Source organism: Vitis riparia, chromosome 13 (genome assembly GCF_004353265.1).
Source record: "Vitis riparia cultivar Riparia Gloire de Montpellier isolate 1030 chromosome 13, EGFV_Vit.rip_1.0, whole genome shotgun sequence".
In the NCBI taxonomy this organism is placed as follows: domain Eukaryota; kingdom Viridiplantae; phylum Streptophyta; class Magnoliopsida; order Vitales; family Vitaceae; genus Vitis; species Vitis riparia.
In genome coordinates this window covers 20293245-20313585 of record NC_048443.1, presented here as the reverse complement: position 1 = coordinate 20313585, position 20341 = coordinate 20293245, and the positions used below count along the sequence as shown (strand labels likewise).

Genomic DNA, 20341 nt, shown 5'->3' with positions numbered 1-20341 from the left:
GCGCCGAATATCATATGGACCATTCTCCATGTCCTACTGTATTGTTTGTTTTCTATGGAAACCTCTTTTTCATCCATTTATACTCTCCCACCATTTTTCAGTTTCGAAAGGCAGACAGGGCTACTTAGAGTCTGTGGGGAACAATTCTATGGGCTCTAGCACGACTTTTGGTTGATAAAATGTGTGGGCTGGAATGAAGCCCAGCTTCCCATGCGAGTTGCCTACTTCTCTTCTTGGTTTACTGGTACCATAAAACCAGGTTTGAAAAATCGGTTTTTTTTGGCCGAAATATCGATGAAAAATCAGTTATCGGCGGTGGTCGAAACGATTTTGGCCACCGGTCGAGAGAAAAATCGGCCAAATGTCAGAAAAATCACGGGGAAATTTCCGTTTTAGAGCAAAATTTCGACGAAAAATGGGGCATGGGGCGATCTGAGCGGTGAAGGGCGGTCTCAAAAAATACGAATAATCGGCAATTTTTTAGGATTTATCGCCGAGTTTTTCGAAAAAACCAATGAAAGTTTTTTTAAAAAATAATATATATTTATCTTTTTTTATTTTTTAATTATTTATTTTTAATTTATCTTTTATTTTAAATTTATATTACCATTTTATTTTATATTATCCTTTATTTTTAACTATTTTTCATATTTATCTTATTAATCCTATTTTAAAAAATTACTATCACTTCTCTCTTAATTTTTTTATTATCCTTTAATTTCAAATATTTTAATTTTAAAATATTAAAAATATAATTTTACTCAAAAATTGCTACAATATAAAAAAAATTAATGAAGTCCTAATATTTTATAAATTAAAATTAATTTGATAAGATAAATTATTAATAATTTTAATTATTTAAATAAATTAATATTAATAGAAAAAGTTATCACCACATACTTATAATAAAATTTTAGAAATTAAATCTCAAACAAAATATTTTATATAAATCAATTTATTTTTTTATTTAAAATGTAATAAAACATGTTTTAATATAAAAGTATTTTTAAAATTTTAAAATAAATGAATATAAATATATTAAAGAAATTTAAGCTAATTTTTATAAAAAAAAATTGATAAATATTATATTTAATCATATTATATTAATTACACTTATAAAAATAACTTTAATGAGTGTATTTTATTTATTTTATCATTTTTTTTAAGTTTTCTAAACATTTTCATGAATTTTGAACTATTTATATTTTATCGATATTTTTGTCAAAATATTCACTAATATTTCTCCTATATATCCATAAAATTCAAGTACCGACATATCCATTATGAATATTTCAAACCTTGCATGAAAGTGGGGCTGCTTAATCTAGTTTGAACCATTGAAGCGATTTTGGGATCATCAAAAAACCAAATCATCCAATGTAAAGACTATATTTAGTGTTGGTTATCTATAAGGTCGGGATCATCAAAACACCACACCAAACCATTCAATGTAAAAACGATTTTTAGTTCTAGTTATCCAATTATAGAAGTAACCCTATTGCCTTTGCTTTTGTGTCTCTTAAAAAATTACAATCATGGTATAATCTTGATTTATTTAATCATCAAAGACTTCCAATCACATGATAATTTTTCTATGAAGCTCGTTAAATATACTTTCTATTTTTTTTTTTTTAAGATAAGAAATAATAGTAAAACACCAAGCCATAATGAAGTGATAATAAATATAGAAGTTTCTAAATCATCAAAACACCAAACCATCCAATACAAAGATGGTTTTTAGTGTTGGTTATCTATAATGTTAGGATTAACAAGACATCGAACCATTCAATGTAGAGACGATTTTTCAGTTCTAATTATCTAATTATAAATAATTATCTAATTATAAAAGCAATCCCATTTGCGTCTCTCTAAAATTACAATCATAGTAAAATCTTAATTTATTTAATCATCAAAGACTTCTAAGCACACGATAATTTTTGTAAGACACTTGTTAAATATCCATTCTATTTTTGTTTTTAAATATAAGAAATAATAGTAACTACTATATAAAATACCATTACTTTTATACAAAAATACAAAAAAGAGAGAGGAAAAAAAAGAGAGACGGAGAGAGTGGACTTCCTTATATTCTTAAAATTACTGTCAGATCTTAAAATTTTGAAGTAAAAAAAAAAATTCTTTAATATTTATTTATTTTAAATACTTTTGAAAATCATTGTTCTATAGGAGTTCTTATTATTTTCTATTTTTAAATATAAAAAACAATAAATATGTCCCAACACCACTAAAAGTTAAAAAACATCTAAACTAGAAATCAAAATATGTTACCTACTTTATACCTACATATTATTAATAATTTCAATTTTTTTTATTACATATAGTTTTAATTAAAAAAAAAAAATAGTTGTGTTTTGTATCAAAGAGTATGATCATTATATTAACATAAAAAATATATAAAAATTATATTAGGTCAAGTTTCAATTGAATTTGGATAAGCAAAACCTTGATTAATCTTAAATAAAATTAAGGTTTATTGATCCAATTAATCTTTTTTTTTCTTTTCTTTTTTTTTTTTTTTTTCCTTTTTGGTGTTTTTTCAAATTTAATATGAGATACTTAGGCTTAACTCAAACTGCAGGATTGCATAAAATCTAATCCAGGCACTCTTTACCCTCAGAATAAACCAACATATATGATTTCATGGTGGATTTCATACGTTCAGTGGAGAGAGAAAGAGAGAGAGAGAGAGAGAGAGAGAGAGAGAGAGAGATGTCGATTCCTTTAAAAATGTTATCTCTGTTGTACTTTGATTTATTGGCTAATTGGATTAACATCGCTGTTGAAAGCAACATGTATCGTATTTAATATGCGATTTCCAAGTGGTGCCGCTACTCCCATTATCTGTGACAATGTTACCCACCATTCATTATCTATGAGATGTAGACGTAGGATTTGGAGATGAATCCCTTGTATCACAAGGGATTCATTTAAAAATACATTCCATAAAGATTGACATGTTCAAAATTAATGAAATAAAATTACTCAAATATATACATCCTTCCTCTTATTAAGAATACAAACCTAAAAAGACAATACAGTTATGTTTGTTAAGGTAGTAGAGATATAAGTTAAAGGTTAAAATCATCATACATTACTTAATAGTTTGTTTGATAATGATTTTTACAAGTGTTTTTAATATCTAATTGCTATTTGCATCATCATTCTTACTAATGTAGCATTTTGCATTCCTAAACTACCCTCCCTTATTCATTCCCCATTTCTCTCCTCTCTCCTCCCCAACCTGACGTACCAATTGCACCCTTTTTTTTTCCAACCCCACCCCATATTTTAGCATTCTTTTTCTTTTATTTTATTTTTATATTCCTTTTCATCTCTACCCACTCAAACCCTCACCCCATGTAAACTTTGTTTTTTTTTCTTTTTATTTCTTTTATTTTTTCACACTCAATTGTTTTTCATATTCTTCTTATATTTTAAAACAAAACAGTTTCTTTAAATAATAAATTATAAAATGATTTTTTTCACCAAAAGTATATTATGTAAAATGATTTTATTATATTCAATGTTTTAATATGAAATTTATAACTCAATTTTTTTTAAATAAAAATTATTATTAAAATTTTAAAATAAACAATATTTAATTGGAATGGTTTTTAAAAAAATATATTTTTTATTGTGTTCACTATGATTTCTTTTGTAACCCAAATAAAAATATTGCATATAACTCGAGATTGATTAAGAATATGATCAATGTAATAATTATTTGTGTATGCGAAATAATGACTCATAAAACAAAATATGTAATCAAGAGCCTAAAAAGGTCAAAACATAGTGGGACTTAAATTAATAATTTATGTGGCTACTATAATGTTTTCCTACAAAAAATTAGTAATTTAGTAAATATTATAAACAAATAAAAGAATTAGAATTTTATAATAAGCAAAAATTTATGTCATGAAGAATTTTCTAACTATTATAAACGAAAAGTAATTTAGTAACTATTATAAACAATAAAAAAAAATTAGATTTTTATAATTATTATAAGCAAAAAATTTAGCCCAATCATCGTCGTCTGTGGTCGCCGACTTCCATCCCTACTCCAAACCCTAATCGTCGCCGCCGTTGTTGCTTCCCAGGATGTTGGAGCCCCACCCAGGTTGCTTTATATATATATATATATAAAATGAAAGTTATAAATCTTACTTGAAAAGATTGAATTTCGTCATTCATTGTATTTTGTATGTAATTCGCAGTCTTAATCAACTAGAATTTAGGTTTAATTTGTTGAGAGGGGTTAGAGATAGTTCTTTATTAAAAATGGTATATGTGAAAAAAAAAATATGATAAAAAAAGTGTTACTTTTAACAAAAAGGATGTTGCCAATAGCAGCCCCAAAAAGATTTCACCCCTAAACTATTCATTACAAAGCTTTCATTCTTTTGTAAGTTTTTTTTTCCTATATTTACAAAATATTTTCTTTTCATAATTGAGAGAGAAGTTGTAATTTTGTGTTCTTAGCAAAAAAAAAAAAAAAAAAAAAAAAAAAAAAAAAAAAAAAAAATCCTTTGGTAACCTCATATAAGGGGTTTTACCATGTAAGTTTTTTTTGCCTCATTTTTATAATTGGGCAAAAATACTTGATAAAACACCCTCACGAGATAAATTACATAAAATTACAACCTCTTTCTCAATTAGAAGGAGAAAAATATTAAAAGGGAGGCCCTTTAAATAGTCTATAAAAATTGTCTCCGTTAGTCTCTTACTAATGTGTAATGACTTAAACCTTAGCATTGTTTGAAAATTATTTTCAAAACAATTATAAAAAAAATTTAAATTATTTTATAATTTTTTATAAAATAAAAGTCTATTTAATTTTTTTTAACATGTTTTCTATATTTTAAATATAATTTTTATTATAATGCTTTATTTTCAATTATTATTTATATTTATGTAATTATTTTTTTAAATAACTTCTAAAAAAAAAGCAAAAATATAAATATGTTTTTAAAAAAATACCCTATTTATGTTTTTTTTTTTAAAAAAAAAAACTATTTTTGTGTTTTGATTACTAAACACGTTTTTTCTATTTTCCTTTTAAAAAAAAATAGGAAATTTTGTATACATACATGAAGACATTCTCAACCTTTTATTTTATTTTATTTTTGAAATCTGTAAGTAAAGCAATTGGATTTCAAGGATACAAAAGCATGGAGCTAAAATAACTCATTCCGAATGTTTTTTAAAACATTATTATGAGTTCCTTTTTTTTTTTTTTTTTTTTTTTTTATCTAAGTAACTACCTAAAAGAATGGATAAATAATTCAATCTTTGTGTATTCTAATTTAAAAATTTATCTGAATTTTCTTAGGATGTATTTAACCGTCATTCTACAAAGAGCTTTTAACTTTTTTAATATTTGAAATTTTTTATTTTTCAAGTATTAGAAAGGTTAATAACACTTTTTAGGATCACTATCAAATGCACTCATAGTCATCAATTAGGACATACATTATTAAATATACGTGAAAAAATAACCTTTCATTTAGACCTCTGGTAATAAATTTCTAAATAGAATAAAATTAATGTAAATTTTTAGTCAAATAAAAAAAAAAATCATATTTTGATGAAGTGTTGATCTTAGAAAACACAGCAGGTAGAAAATATACTTTTTAAGGGCACTAGCAGCCTTAGGTATTTGGTGGTGTCCATTTCATCACTTCATTGCCTCCACTTTTCACTTCATGCCAAATCATGTGAAGGCAAGTTTAATCCAAGAACCAAAGACATGGGCATAGTTGTTAATTAATTAATGGGAGCCACTTGCCCATTGGAAATAGTCATTAAATTTATGGTGATGGACTCCTCAATGTAATGGAAAATGTAGTTGACTTGATTAGGAGATAGAGATGAAATTATTTAATTATATGATGATATACTTCTAATGAGTGTGACAAGCATTTCAATATTTCATTACAACAAGATATCTAGGAGTTGGAGAATAATATAATGGGTCAGGTTCTTGTTAACCAGCCCTACTGAGATTGTTATTGATGGTGACATGGTTAGGGAAAGGGAGAGCGAGAAAATAATGTTCTTATACTTCTTATTGTTGTCTAGTTTATATTAATAATCACTTGTGCTTATAAGATAAGGATGTATTATTATATTTAAATTATAATTATTATATTTATATTATTTTAATTCATATTTTTTTATCATAATTTTATTATTTCATTTTATTTTTTTAATTGTTGTGAATGTTGCGAGTGGGTGAGTTTTATAAGAGAATATAGACTTACAGTATAATGTAACGACGTTCTCCGCTCTCTTTGTTTTATATTAAATAAATTGAGTTATACATTAGAGAAACAACGCTGAGTTAAATGAGAAGAAGAATTTTATCGTGATAATACTTTTTTTTAATTTTATTTTAGTAAGTAACGAGTAAATGCTTGGTTCGTGAAATCAAATTTTTACAACAATTGGATTCTAAAGATTGTTGTATTTTAGGAGAAGAATGCTAATCAACTCTGAACAAAAGAAGACTTAATTTTTCTTAAGAGAGCACTTCAATGCTCCTCGATCAAGCTTTTTCTAATCTTTATATTTTTCTAATTAATATAATCTTTGATTTATTATTGATATTGGAATTTATGTATATCTAAATAACTTTCTCTTTACTACATCTTAAATTGATATTGTCATCTTAAGTGAACTAATATTTCCTAAGGGTTCTAATGGTCTCTATTCGAACTCATATTCCTGGGTGACACATTGTTTAAAGGAAGGGCGTTTTGGTAAACATGTAACATTACACAAGAGCTTATGAATGATTTTTTAGGATAGTACTAATTAATTAATTGCCATCCAATGAGAATAATTAATAAATTAAAACTCAATAAACTAGATTAAGTGACCCAAACTCAAAATAGGCTCAAATTACTTAATCTTATAAGAAAGTTTATGTAAACCCTTTTTAAGGGTTTAGAACACTAATCATCATATCTTTAAGAGAAGAACACCGATCAACTCTATATAGAAGAGAATATATTTTTTTCTTAGGATAGTGCACCTACTACCCTCAATTGAACTTTTTCTAATGAATTTAATTTTGATATTTAATTATTATTGAATTTTATTGAAATAATAATAATTAAACAAACTTTTTTGGATAATTTTTTATATTTACCTAGTTTTGAATTTAGGGCATATAGATAAAAAAAAAAATCCGCTAATATTGTATATAATATTAATATTTTTAAAATTTTAAATTATGAAGCAATGAAATAATAACATATGCTATGTTATTTCATTTATCTATTTATTTTGTTTTGTTTGATGAATATTAGAAGGAGAGATTGCTAATTTCAACATACCATCAATTGACAAAGAATTTTTTTTTTTTTCATTTTTTAAGGGAAAAATGATTTGCAATAATTAAGTATGATATCTTGAAAAATGTGCAAAGTTTCTAATTCATTTTAGTGTGAAGTTTATTAATAAAAATACAAAGTGGCAAATTGCATGGCATGTTAAATAGGAGGGTAGGCATTGAAAAAATTAATAAATGTGGATGAGGCTGCATGTGGTGATACTATGTGCTCCCTAGGGAAAGTTGATGGTTTATTTCCATATATTATTATGGCCAATGTTGAAGTGCATCTCATGTGCTAACCATAAGTTTACTATTAATTTTGTACTCATATCCACGTTATTGAAAAAAATAATAAATAAAATTAGAATAATTATATAATGATAATTATGAAAAAAATTATTTTTTATTCCCTAAATTGAATGTAACTTCAAAGTAGTAATAATGACAATAATGTAAGCAAGAAAATTTAGAAAATAAAATAAAATGATTATGAAGAATACCTAAAAATTTAAAAGTGAAAGACACGGTATACAAAACCAATAAACCAAAATTATTTGATATATTCATTAAAAGTATTTTTTAAGTAGGGAAAATGTAAATCATTGCATATTCTTTTACAAGAACTTTACTCTTTTCTAGGTAGCATGTTATAGGTGTTGATATTAGTGATGGTTGGGAGATATTATTTTTTAGACTTTAAAAGCAACGGTTGAAAGTGAAAAGCAACTTTCAATATTGTCTGTACATAACTTTTAGTCATAGATTCTACACTTTAATAATGTGATTTATTGGTAATTTTTTGTTATCAAGCATAATGAAAGAAATGAAAATTTTTATTTAATTAAAATTATATAAAAATATTAAAATTAATCTTATATGTAATAAAAATAATTTCAAAAATCAAAATAGAATCTTCAAATAATCCACTAATTACGATCGAGTTTCACCTTGTAATCTTATATACACAAAATGCATCAACACTCAATAATTAATATGATTTTTTTTCAATTAATAGATAATTGAGTATTAATTTACTTTATAGATATAAAGATCACATTGATCATCGAATTATGTTAAAAATTTCATATTTATCTGTATTTTTTGTATGTGTACATAATTTAGTTAACACTCGAGAAAATAATCTAATCATATTAAAAGGTAATTTGATTACATTTTAGAGCTAATTTAGTCTAAACACTTTTATGATTATTAAATCCAATAACAAATATTTCATTTTTATTTAATGCAATAACTTGGCAAATGGAAGCATCGCGCCTCCTCCACAATAGCCTACACCCTCCACGAAAACCTAAAATCGTATTAAATTAAATAAACCCCTCTCTCTTATCTAATCCAGAACACGTGTAACGTTTGATGGGACGGAACTTATAGTTTGTGCATAAAAATTATAATTTAATGAGTTGATTAGCTTATTAATTCACAAATCAACCATTAAGTTACAACTCATCTCAAGAGTCAAGACTAATCCTTTCACAGCCAAAATTCCCGGAGCCAAACACGTCACCCATTACATCAAATTTCATAATTAAAATTAATGTAACATAGCCAAGTGTCACGCCACCTATTTGGATTCCTAAAAATAAAAATTAATTAGCAAGTTTTAAAAATAGGTGGGAGAGCCCTTTCCAACTTGCATATAATTTGTTAAGTAGCGTTGAGCTTTTTACTTCATTGATTTCAAATTTAAAAATAAAGCACCCTTATAAATTTATTTTGTTTATAAAATTTATGTTTTAGGGAGATTTTAGATAAAAAAAAAATAGATATAGTATTTAATAATTTTTTAAAAACTGTATTTTATTTTTTAAAATTTAAAATTTATATATAAAATACATTGGGGTGCTAACTAATAACATGTAGCTTAGTACCGATAACATATAGCTTAGTGTATTTATATTAAACCTTAAGGTATCTCAATAAAATTAATCCTAATAATAAATAAAGGGAGTTGAAATGAATTATAATATCATATAAAACAAGAATTGGTCCTCCCCCTTACACAATAGGGTCGAGACACTAATCATGTCAAAGTCTCCTATGAAACAAATTACTGAAGTTGGTTTTAAGTCGATTAGTGATCCAAAAAAGGCTGTTGAACATAGTATCAAAGGGACACAACCTATCAAATGTGTTCTAAAGTCCGTGGATAAAGAAGTTAAAGAGATAACTTAATTGTAGTTGAACCAACAGAGATCAGAGGAACGATCCTCATAGTCACTAAAGGTAACTAGAGCTGGGTTTTTTTTTTTTTTTTATAATCCCAATATGATTGAGTTTTGATTTTTATCAAAATGATTTTTTTATCATTATTTTTATAACAAGAAAAATATAAATAAAGTAATAAATGAAAAATAAAACAAAATTTTCATTGCTAAGGGAATGCTTCAAAACATGGTACAATGTTTTAAATCTAGGATAATTAAATTATCATGTTCTATCTATACCATTGCATAAAGAGAATGGTTTTTTATTTCACTTTGTCGAGGACAAAAATATGAGTTTTAGCCAAATAGAAGATTAATGAATAAAAAACGACAAACTGAAATTTATAAGTACATATTTAAAAGCAAGATCCAAAATGTCTAGAAATAGATATATTTTACAAAAAATATCTCCTAAAGGCCCACCCAAGTAATGACTCTCCGCTCCCAATCTACCCTAAAATCATTACAATGATTCATTACAAAATCAACCATAATTCGCATTTCATGAACAATGAACGTGATGGCACATGATTTTGTTTCATGAGGGTACGTTTGTTTCATTTGAAGGAAAGTTAAAAAATTTTCATTTATTTAACTCTCCGATATAAATATTAAATAATTAAAAATATATAATTTTTTTAATAATTTTAATTATATTTGATTTTTTTATATATTTTTATAATAAAACCAAAATAAGAAAATCATTTTCTCCAACTTTTTTTTTCTTTCTCTAATTTTTTGGGAATCAAACATAGCTTTAATATTTGAAGGAAAAAAAAATAAATATAAAAAATATAAAATAGAGAAAAGAAATAACTAAAAAAGATTTTATTACAGTACTAATCAACCAAATTACGATATTTATGCATTTTATAGATCCTATTGTTTTGTATAAAAAATTATTCAATTATTTTGTATCTTGATTTTATTTATTTGTATTTGGTTTTATTTTATTAATACGAGAGTATTAACCTATATTTTATTTTATTTTCTATATATATATATTCAAGGGTCAAGATGAGTTGAGTGGAGTTGATAAGGTAGGGGTTCTTACCCTACCATTTTGCAAGTAAAAAGAGGTAGTAGTGGACTATAAAAAAGGGGATTGGAAAATGATGTATAGGTGGTTGGTGAAAAAATGGTATCCAACAAATGGGTGTCTTGAATTCCACTTTATGGGGTGAGGATGAGATACCATCCCTTCCCTCTCCCTCCACCATCCACTTTTACTCCACCAAACCCTGGGGTTGGAGCCCAATATACCTATATACCCACTTTCACAACAAAAATTAAATTAATAAAAAATTAAAAAATATATTATTATATTCTAAAAGCTTTGACTTGACTAATATTATTTTCTCTGGGATTTTAAGGATCAAATTAAATTTAACTTGAATAAATTATTTTTAAATTCAAATTAAATTTGAGAATGGGTAAAAGTGGCATTTTCGCTATTATAGTATCCGATGCTACCAACCGTCTTATGGAAACAATCGGAAGATAAGCGGTTCAACTAACTTTTCATGTTGAGTTTCTACGCACTCAAATATTAATAAAGAAGATCTACCTGTATAAATTTTATAAAATACTTGATTTTATGGAAAATAATATTATAATTATTTTTAAAAATTAATTCTCTTATTTAAATTATTTAAACACTGTAAATAAATTTAAAAGTTCAAAAATGAATAATATTTTAATTAATTATACTTTGGAAATAAAATCTTATGAGGTTTGGAGAATCTGACATCAAATCTGATCATAATTAAAAGAAAGAAAAACGAGATCCATCAAATTACATTTCAGAAAAAAAAAAAAAAAGGAAAAAAAGTAAACCGAGTCAGCAGTGAGCACCACATTAATCAGAGTGGAGATTCCAATTGTTTTTCTAAACCTGGCTATCCCAATTTGTAATTTTATTTATTTTTATTTTATATATATATTTTTTCTGGAGCCACTGCTGCAAGCAAGATTTGAGTGCCAAGAGTGTGAAGAGGAAAAAGAAGAGGTGGTTGATGTCTTCCTTGGAAAAAGAATTCTAAGAAAAAGACAGTGGTGGTGGCCGGTGGGGGCGATGAGCGGTTGGAAGGTTTTTGTGTGAGAGAGAGTGTGTGTGTGTTTGAGGATGAGCAATGGGAGTGAAGAATTGAGGTTGCGGTGTGGTGGTGGAGCAGGGATTGGACTGGTTGGGAGACCATTTGCTAGGGTTTTTTCGAAGTGGAATCTGGAGGAGATGGTGAGAGTTTGAATTCAAGGTTGGAGTTTCATAATTCTGAGGGAAATCAGTGGGCGAATATGATAACCGGCGGGGTTAATTTGGTGATGACAGTGATTGGATTCGCGGTGAGTACGATGTTCATCGTTTTCGTCTGCACGCGCCTCGTTTGCGCCCGAATCCAGTTGAACGCGTCGCGGAGATCGTTTCCTGTTGCTTCCAGATCTGATCTTAGTATTGTGAGCATTTTTTCTTATCTCTTTTTGTCCTCAGTGATTCCCTGTTTGTTTACTGAAAAAGCATGGGACTGCAGAATGGAAAACATAGTTTTGAATCTTTTGTTTCCAAATAATGTACACCATCTCTACCGAGCTAATTAATGAAAGATGTAAGATTCAAAAGTTCGATTATTTTTTCTTCGAAGTTTTCTTAGCGGCCAAACAGAGGATAATGTTTCATTTTTTCCCCTCTGTAATTAAAACAGAGGATAATGTTACGATTGTGCCGCTAGCGCTCTTTTACCTTCTCATCCCTTCTTTTCTTCTCTTGCTATTAATGTGTTTTGGCATTTGTTTGACTAAAATTTAATGGTTATGATATCCTTTCAGATTTTTCTATTTGAATTACACTCGGTTTTCTCTTGAAATAGGAATATCATAAATTATTTATTTATTCCTTTGATCTTCTGATATTCCCTTCTTGTGTCTCTCTGTTTTGTACTTCTAACTACCATCACTTTGATCTAGATAAATTGATCATAGTTTTTCTTTTTTTCTTTTTTGAACCCCTTTTAGTACCTTATACTGTTCTTTGCTGGTTTGGACTGGTAGGTATTGATATATTGTTTCTGGGTTTGGGGTTTACTTTTATGGGCCTCGCCAGTCCGTTTGCTCTCATGTATTTGAAATGCAATAACTTGGAAGACAGTTTTAAATACCACACATAAGTTACCTGGCATGCCAGTTTGGTGCAGCTCATTATTGTGTTTGCTAGTAGTTTTCCTAATAAGAAAGAAAAACAAGTGAAGGAACATGCTTTAGTAAGAAGAAAATTTTCTACTTCTTAATGGATTTTTGGGTATTGGATGTAAATTTTTTTAGAGTATATGATGCTCTAATTTGATGCACACCTTCTCACCTTTAGAAGATTTGATTTATGTTCTCTAGAGCACTCAATTGTTGTTCACTTTTTATGGTACAGTTGGAGCGAGGTTTGCATGGCCTTGAGCCTGCTGTTGTAGCCAACTTTCCAACAAAGAAGTTTGCTGATGAGTTTTTCTCCCCTGCAGAGGATGCTCAGTAAGTCCTTTTCCTTGTGCTATTCTTAGTATGCTAACTGTTTTGCATTGTCACTGGTCTGGACTAGACATGTAGGGTGAGATTCTACACATCCTCCTTTGTAGTGATATTTTGATATAAACCATTAAGACATCTGCTTCCTATGATAGAGAGAAGATTAAAAATCAATTCATTTGATTTCTATAGGAAGTTATCCCATTAAAATTTTCTGTCTGTGTGGCATTGAAGTTTGGTCTTACATTGGAACACACACTAGTCATTTGGAGTCAATCATTTGAACTGATGGAACTGATCATCAGATGCAAAACTGAGGAGACAGTTGGAGTTTTCTTTTGTGTAAACCTCTGCTATCTCTATTATTTGTTGCTGTCCCAAGGGGGAAGAATATGAGAGGGGGACATGGAAAAAAAATTGGAAATTGAGTGGTACAATTTTTTCATTGGTCCTAATGCAATTTTGTCACTGCAATATGTTTTATGTTAAGTTTCTGTGTGGTTGCTCAAAATTATAAGATCCAAAATTTCCCTAAACCAGTTAGAGAGAGTCAACCCATTTTAGAAGTCTTTTCAGACTACAGATTTTATCTGCATAGTTTTTGGGTAATGCTTATGCCCTTTTAGTGCCTTTGGATCAACCCTTTCTGGGTAATGTTCGCTGGATTGTGAAACTTCAGGGCTTTCCTGATTACTTCCTTCTGTGTTCATCTTTGTGACGGCTGATTTTGGGGCCACCTGAGTTTGAGCATAAAAAATCTGTTTCCACTTGAAACTGTCATATGATGTATCTGGGGCTTAACATTTGCAAAAGAAATTATCAATTTTGTGAAAGTAGTAAGATAAATGCATATTTGGAGACTGACAAAATCTTAAGGCCTCTCTTTGAGAGCTTGTCATCGGAATATTATTTCTATGCAGAGCTTCCATGACTAAGAGTTGGAGGGATTGATGTTCTTCCAAAGGCTTTACCACAAGGTTTTCTAGGGATATGGATGTTATTTTGGTTTGGCAAAAGAAATTAGGATCGGAAATTTGTGGTCAGATCATATTATTAGGTTTTTCATGAACACAAGGGAGGGTTCTCTTTAGAGCAAAGCATGTGGTAGGCTGCTCTTGTGTTTACAAAAAAAAAGGTGGCTTTCTTATTTTGATCGGTGGATAAGGATTGATGGATAGGATTGATGCTTGAGGGTAGACAATTTGATCAAATGCGAATTGGTCTGCTCTAAATAGAGGCATTAAGTGAAACAGTGAAAGCAAATCGTGGAATTGCAAAGTGACTTTACATTGTTAGACCTTATTGTTCTTGCTTTTCAATGTCCAATGCATTCTCCCTTGGTTGGTCTTCTGCATTTTGTAGGCAAGGAACAAAATCTTGATAGTGATGGCCATTTGAGAAAGATATCAACAATTCTTTAATACCGGTTTCATCTTGGAATAAATGACAGAAATTAATACAAAAAATGAAATTAAAAATAAAATCTTCAGGAATTGCTGATAGATATGATAAAAACATAACGCACACACAAACACAAGATGTTTTGGTTCATGAGATGAGATACAAGCATGGTATACGATATGGAAATCTTATTTTGATCCACTATTAGCTTGGATAAGAGAACAAGATAAATTATCATTGCCACATCTATATCCCTTGGTTGTGGGATATGAAAAACATATTATATAAGGAAGATGGGATTTTCATATCCCACAAACAAAAACATAGAGATTTGTGACAGAACTTTTTGATATACTTAAGGTCTTGTTTGGAATCCTGATATCAATATATTAGTTTTGCTTCCACAAGGAGTCCATCTTTATTGAATCTTTTCATTATCTAATTGATTTACCTGCTTTACCAAAGTGTGAGGAGCCAATTTTGTACACTTCATTCTTGAAACCATTCTGTCCTCTGAACTATGCAAGAAGCCCATCTTGTTTAGTCATCCGATTCTTTAAGTTACACCACTCTCTCAATTTGACAGTAAGGAGTTCATCTCTTCTCTCTAATTATCATCACCACAGCTTCTTGATAAAGACTTTGACTAGCTTCCTAATCAAAATCCACATGGATGAATGTCTCCTTTCTCATTGTCATCATATTATTTAGATGTTTAGTTTAAGTGTAATCATCAAATGCTGAGATTTCACTCTCTTGACCACTGAAGGAAACTATCAAATTCAAACCTTATTCGAACCATGAACCAGACACTAGAATCAGCTATTAAACTCTTTGCATGTCCCAGGTATATATAATATCCTGTAAATATGTATATCTATCAGAATGAATAATCTATAAACCGAACTTGGCCATAGAAGTTTGTATCATAAGGTTTACAAGTTCATGGATGAAAACCCAAAATTGCAGAAAGAAATATTTACTTACAAGTAAACTAAAAGGGATTTTGTAAATATGAAAAGAGTGTCAGACAGCAAGACTGTAGAAAGTTGCAGATAAAAAGGGCTGCCACAAGGCGCTAAAGAAGGCTGCATTTGGAAGCCAACAATGCTGTTGTACTGAGATCTTTGAGTTCATGGCAATATTTCTGAGACCAGCAATGTCAGGGGAAAGAAAAAGGTGATGAAAAGGAATACCAAGATCTTGGTATTTCTCTGTTAGAAAAGGCATGCTTGAGACTGAGTTTTCTTACCACTTACCAAGATATGAGATCTCTCCATTCTGAATGAGATTTTGGTCCATGGTTATATGGTTGACAGTGTTTTGGGTTGCGACCTCTTTAAAGGAAAAAGTTTAGAAGCTGTTAGGTTTTTATGGTACACTTCTTGGGTTTTGGGTTTTACCCAGCATGTACATGAGTTTCGCGACTTCTTCCCTGATTTCTTGGTATGCGTTCTTTTTTATCCTAAAGAGAAAAAGGAATGGTTTACTATTTTGCTGCATATGTGATAAGTTTGCTGAAATATTTGTCTTCAATGCAGGCAAGCAAGCTATTTGACACTGTATTTAGATAGTCTGATGTTCTCTGTAACTAGGTAGGTCAGAATTAGCCACTTTGTGATGATGTAGATTGGTGCATGGGGTTAGAGTTTCTTCTTAGTAAAGTTCTTGTCTTTCTCTGTTCAAAGTTTCAAGTCATTCTGATTCCTCTCTTTAGTCTTATTCATTACCACAATTGGACCATGAGGGGAGGAGATGCATGGATATACATGGATGAGGTTTCCTCATCCATGCATATATTGCCTACATTACCTCAATAATGTAGGACAATCTTGAGGTGATTACCTACAACCAAACAAAATGGGATAGGACTTCGTTTAGAATTCAAGGAGAGGAAACTTGATTAAAGATTGTGGCAGCAAGGAAAGATAAAATAAAAAGCAGAAAAAAGAAGAAAATAAATGGAGAAAAGAAAAAGGGAAATCTTTGGTGGAAGGAAAATGTATGAACACCAATTTGGAGCTTTTAGAATTTTCTGAATAAAGTACAAAAGGTTTTCAGAAAGAGTTGAAAACACAAAGGTGAATAGATTACTTAACACATTTCATGGACCACAATATAAAAGAAATATGAATATTACAACTTTCTTTTTTTGTTTTTTGCAAACTGTGCTAGGTTTACACTTTTTTGTCTTTCTCTTTATACTCACTTGAAACACCTTTTACCCAAAGCGTAAAAGGAATGGTCAATGATGATTTTGTTTATATTTGAAATCAAATACTATCTTAGAAGTATTATCATTACTTTAGGTTGTATTGAGTATTTTGTTTCATTCATTAAACTATTTATTATCATGATTGGATATATTTTGTATTAGAAACTAATTTACTTGAGTAGATTAAAGAGTCTACACAACAAATCAATTTCTTTGTTGATTATAGCATATTAGAACCTTTACAACAATATTTTAAAATAAAAAATAAAGCTAAGAAAGTGCAATTACCTAACTGTAATTTCATTCTTTTCCCTATTTTTCACCTTAGTAAAAATTTAATACCAAACATGATTTTACAGTTTCATTTTTATAAAAACAGTGTTCGTTTCTTTCAACCAAATGGATTTTCAAAAAGGAAAAAATGAGAAATGAAAATTGTTTTCAAAAAACAAAATAGGAATCGAAAACTAAAAACCATTTTGCTAACCAAATGCAACTTGAGAGTCCCAGTATCAGAAATTGTAATGTATGAAAAAAATAATTGATAATATTTGTCATCATTTGGTTCTCAACAATTCGACTATTTATAGACATTAGAAAACCCAAGAAGACCTAACAAACTATACAAAAAGAAACCTAATCTATATATTAACTTATTAGAACTCCTAATTCTTTCCTAAAACTATAAACCTTCCACTTAAAAAAAAAAGGGAAAATTGAAATTTTTAGAAAATAATTTTTTAGAAAATGGAAGCTTCTAGAAAATAAACACTTTTAAAAACTTGCCTTATCCTATTGGGATAAAGTTCTATTAAGAAAAAAGAAATCTTTTTTTTTTTTTAAAGAAAAGACACCTTTTAATAAAATAGAAACTTTAGAAAAGCAAAACTTTCAGAAAATAGAAGGTTTAAAAATATAGAAACTTCTTTGCCTCAAATTCTAAATGAGACTTAAATAACCAACTATTTACTAATTATGACTATAAAGATCCTTAATCAGTAGAATTTTCCTTTTAGTGCTTTTTCCTTTTCTGAGTAAATCTTGAAGAACCTGATCTGTGAATGCTTGGACTTGGTTATATCAATCAATCTTCACTATATATCCTAATGCTAAGTGTTGAAACTTCCTTGACTTTTCTTTTTAATTAAACAAACTCCCTCAACTTTTCTAAGCCTTTTTTCAATTATATTGAGGCATGCATTCAATTGTGTATGCTCCTTTTCTACTCTAATACATTGAGTCTTATTTATCAAAAAAATAAAAAATATTTCTAGAACATTTCTTGAAGGCAAATGGATCTCGTATGTAGCATGCTCTCAGGCTTTGAAGTTTGCTTAGGTGAGGTCCAAAATTCTCATCATTGAATTGTCTTGAAGATCAGTTTCTCTTTGTTTTATATTTGGTTTGTTTAATCTAAAATTGAGGCTCTCTCCTCCTCTATATCCTCTTCTTCCCCCCTCCCCTCCCCCCCACCCCCCCCCCCCCCCCCTCTCTCTCTCTCTCTCTCTCTCTCTCTCTCTCTCTCTCTCTATAGTTTATATTGCTGAACTTTTTATTTTCTAAAAAATTCTTCTTTTCTCTCAAGTTTCTATTTGAAAACTTGTTAGAAACTACTAGAAAATCTTCATTTTTTATTCTAAAAGGAAAGTTTCTATTTTCTTTTGAATTATATTTTTTTGAAGACTTGAGAGTTTTAGAAAAGAAATAAGAGTATCATTTTATTTTGAAGACTCGAGAGGTTTACAAAATAAATAAGAGTACTAAAAAGTTATCATAGAAGTTAGATTTCTTTTTTCATAATTTTATTCAAGTTTTATAGTTTTCTAAAGCCCATAAATAAGGCTAATTAATATAAAATGAGATTAATTATCGATGATTAATGATATTAAATTTTTTCATACCTTGCAATTTTCAATGGTGAGACTCCTATATGGTCTTATTAAGACTTCTAAGGTTTTTTTTAAATTGCTTCTCTATGTTTTCTTTTCTTATCTTTTGTTTATTTTATTTCTGCTGCTATAATTTTATTTTTGTTTCTTTTGTTAAATCTTAAAAGACTGGAATCCTAGCTCATCTTATTTGATTATATAAAACCATTCTATGGTTGATTCTACATCACTCTCTCCCTTTCCTCTCCCCTTCTCCCTTTCTCTCTCTCTCTCTCAAGCATGCAACACACAAATAGGGGACCTCTGGGTATGGCTATATCAATATATATGAAACAATTGTTGAAGCTTTTAATATGTTTTTGGAACCAAATTCTTGAGTCAATACACCATTTTGTGATACATGCAAACAAATACCATTGTAGTTTGTGGATTGCACCTATATATGACTGCCTGTAAAGTGGTATTTTTCACTTGCGGCTTCTTGTAGCAGTGGTTTGGATGTGGGATTTTGTTCATTCATTGTTGTCATTATTTATGCTTCATGATTTTCCTGCTAATGGAACTGGAAAATATCATAAATGGTAGGTGCACAGTTTGCCTAGTAGAATACCAAGCTGAAGATATATTGCGTATTCTCCCTTACTGCGGCCACTTCTTCCATGTTACATGCATAGACATATGGCTGCAGCAGCATTCCACATGTCCTGTGTGTCGAATTTCATTGTGGGAGTTTCCTGAGAGAAAATGCTTGATGCAACCCATGTTCAGTTCAGCTGTTCGATCACATTTTGGCATGGAATCCCGCAACACACATTCATACAACTGTTTGTCAACTGGCCGTGGGTTTTCATCGAGATCTAACGACAACCACAGGATGGACCCCATTCAAGAGGATCAGTTTGGGCCAGGAGGTGACGGAGCTGAAGCTCAGGAGAGCACCCTCCCCTTGACCGATGGTAATCAGCCTGCAAAGGACTCTGAAAATAAGCACATAGAAAGCCCATCAAATCCATGAAATCCTTCGTTTCTTGGAATCCTGGCTGCATTCATCGTGCTTTCTGATAGAATCAAATTGGAATTGAAATTTATTAAAACCATCTCCTTGGAATGCTCTTTTTTTTTTTTTTAATTTATTTTTGTGACTCACTGTATATATACGCAAAAAGTTATTCCCAGTTTTCCCCTTAGACAGTAGCTTATTGGTGGGCATTTTTGTTAGTTCAGTTGTAAAATTGAATTCCTTAAAGCTTGCTGGAGTCTCCATGGAGGCATGTCCCATGCAGCATTTCCACATCCGTTCGGGTCCATCCCAGAGCGAGTATTCATTGTGAGTTATTATCTAATAATATGCAAATGTACGCCTCCGGATTCCTTACTATTATTTTGACTTTGTGCCCACTACTCGGTGACCAGTCCTTTTCTCATTCCTGTCCATGTCCAGGAAAGGATTAGTAGTACAAGAAAAAGAAAAAGTGGGAAGGACTGAGCCATGGAGGAATAGCATACATGCATTTATACAGTTGGAGTAAAAATCAGAGTGAAAAAGAGTTATCCCTGAGGGATGGTTTGATTTATACTCTTATCCCCCGTCACCAAGGGATGCATTGCTAGAAATGCTTTTCTTATGAAATACGCAGTCATTTCCCAGATGATACTTTTTACTAAAAATAAAAATTTATTAATGCTCACAGCCATTGAAGGAGTTGTTTCCATTTCTATATCGAGTCATTGTGTGTGGACCTGTTTG

The 20341-nt window shown here is 29.4% G+C and overlaps 1 protein-coding gene across 1 annotated transcript; it reads left to right on the top strand.

Moving 5' to 3' along the window:
* The first annotated feature begins 11468 nt into the window (after positions 1 to 11468).
* LOC117927486 (RING-H2 finger protein ATL8-like) lies at positions 11469 to 19972 on the top strand. The gene is made up of 3 exons (XM_034847000.1): positions 11469 to 12036; positions 12998 to 13095; positions 19180 to 19972. Exons 1-3 carry the CDS (start codon positions 11878 to 11880, stop codon positions 19607 to 19609), a joined length of 687 nt encoding a protein of 228 aa, XP_034702891.1. The 5' UTR covers positions 11469 to 11877; the 3' UTR covers positions 19610 to 19972.
* Positions 19973 to 20341: the final 369 nt, after the last annotated feature.

What these genes read in the sequence shown, in the direction of transcription:
- LOC117927486 (XM_034847000.1), top strand. Translation starts at nt 11,878, where the DNA reads ATGATAACCGGCGGGGTTAATTTGGTGATGACAGTGATTGGATTCGCG. An exon ending in CCAGATCTGATCTTAGTATT is followed by an intron (nt 12,037 to 12,997) that starts GTGAGCATTTTT and finishes TTTATGGTACAG; the next exon opens with TTGGAGCGAGGTTTGCATGG. An exon ending in TCCCCTGCAGAGGATGCTCA is followed by an intron (nt 13,096 to 19,179) that starts GTAAGTCCTTTT and finishes CATAAATGGTAG; the next exon opens with GTGCACAGTTTGCCTAGTAG.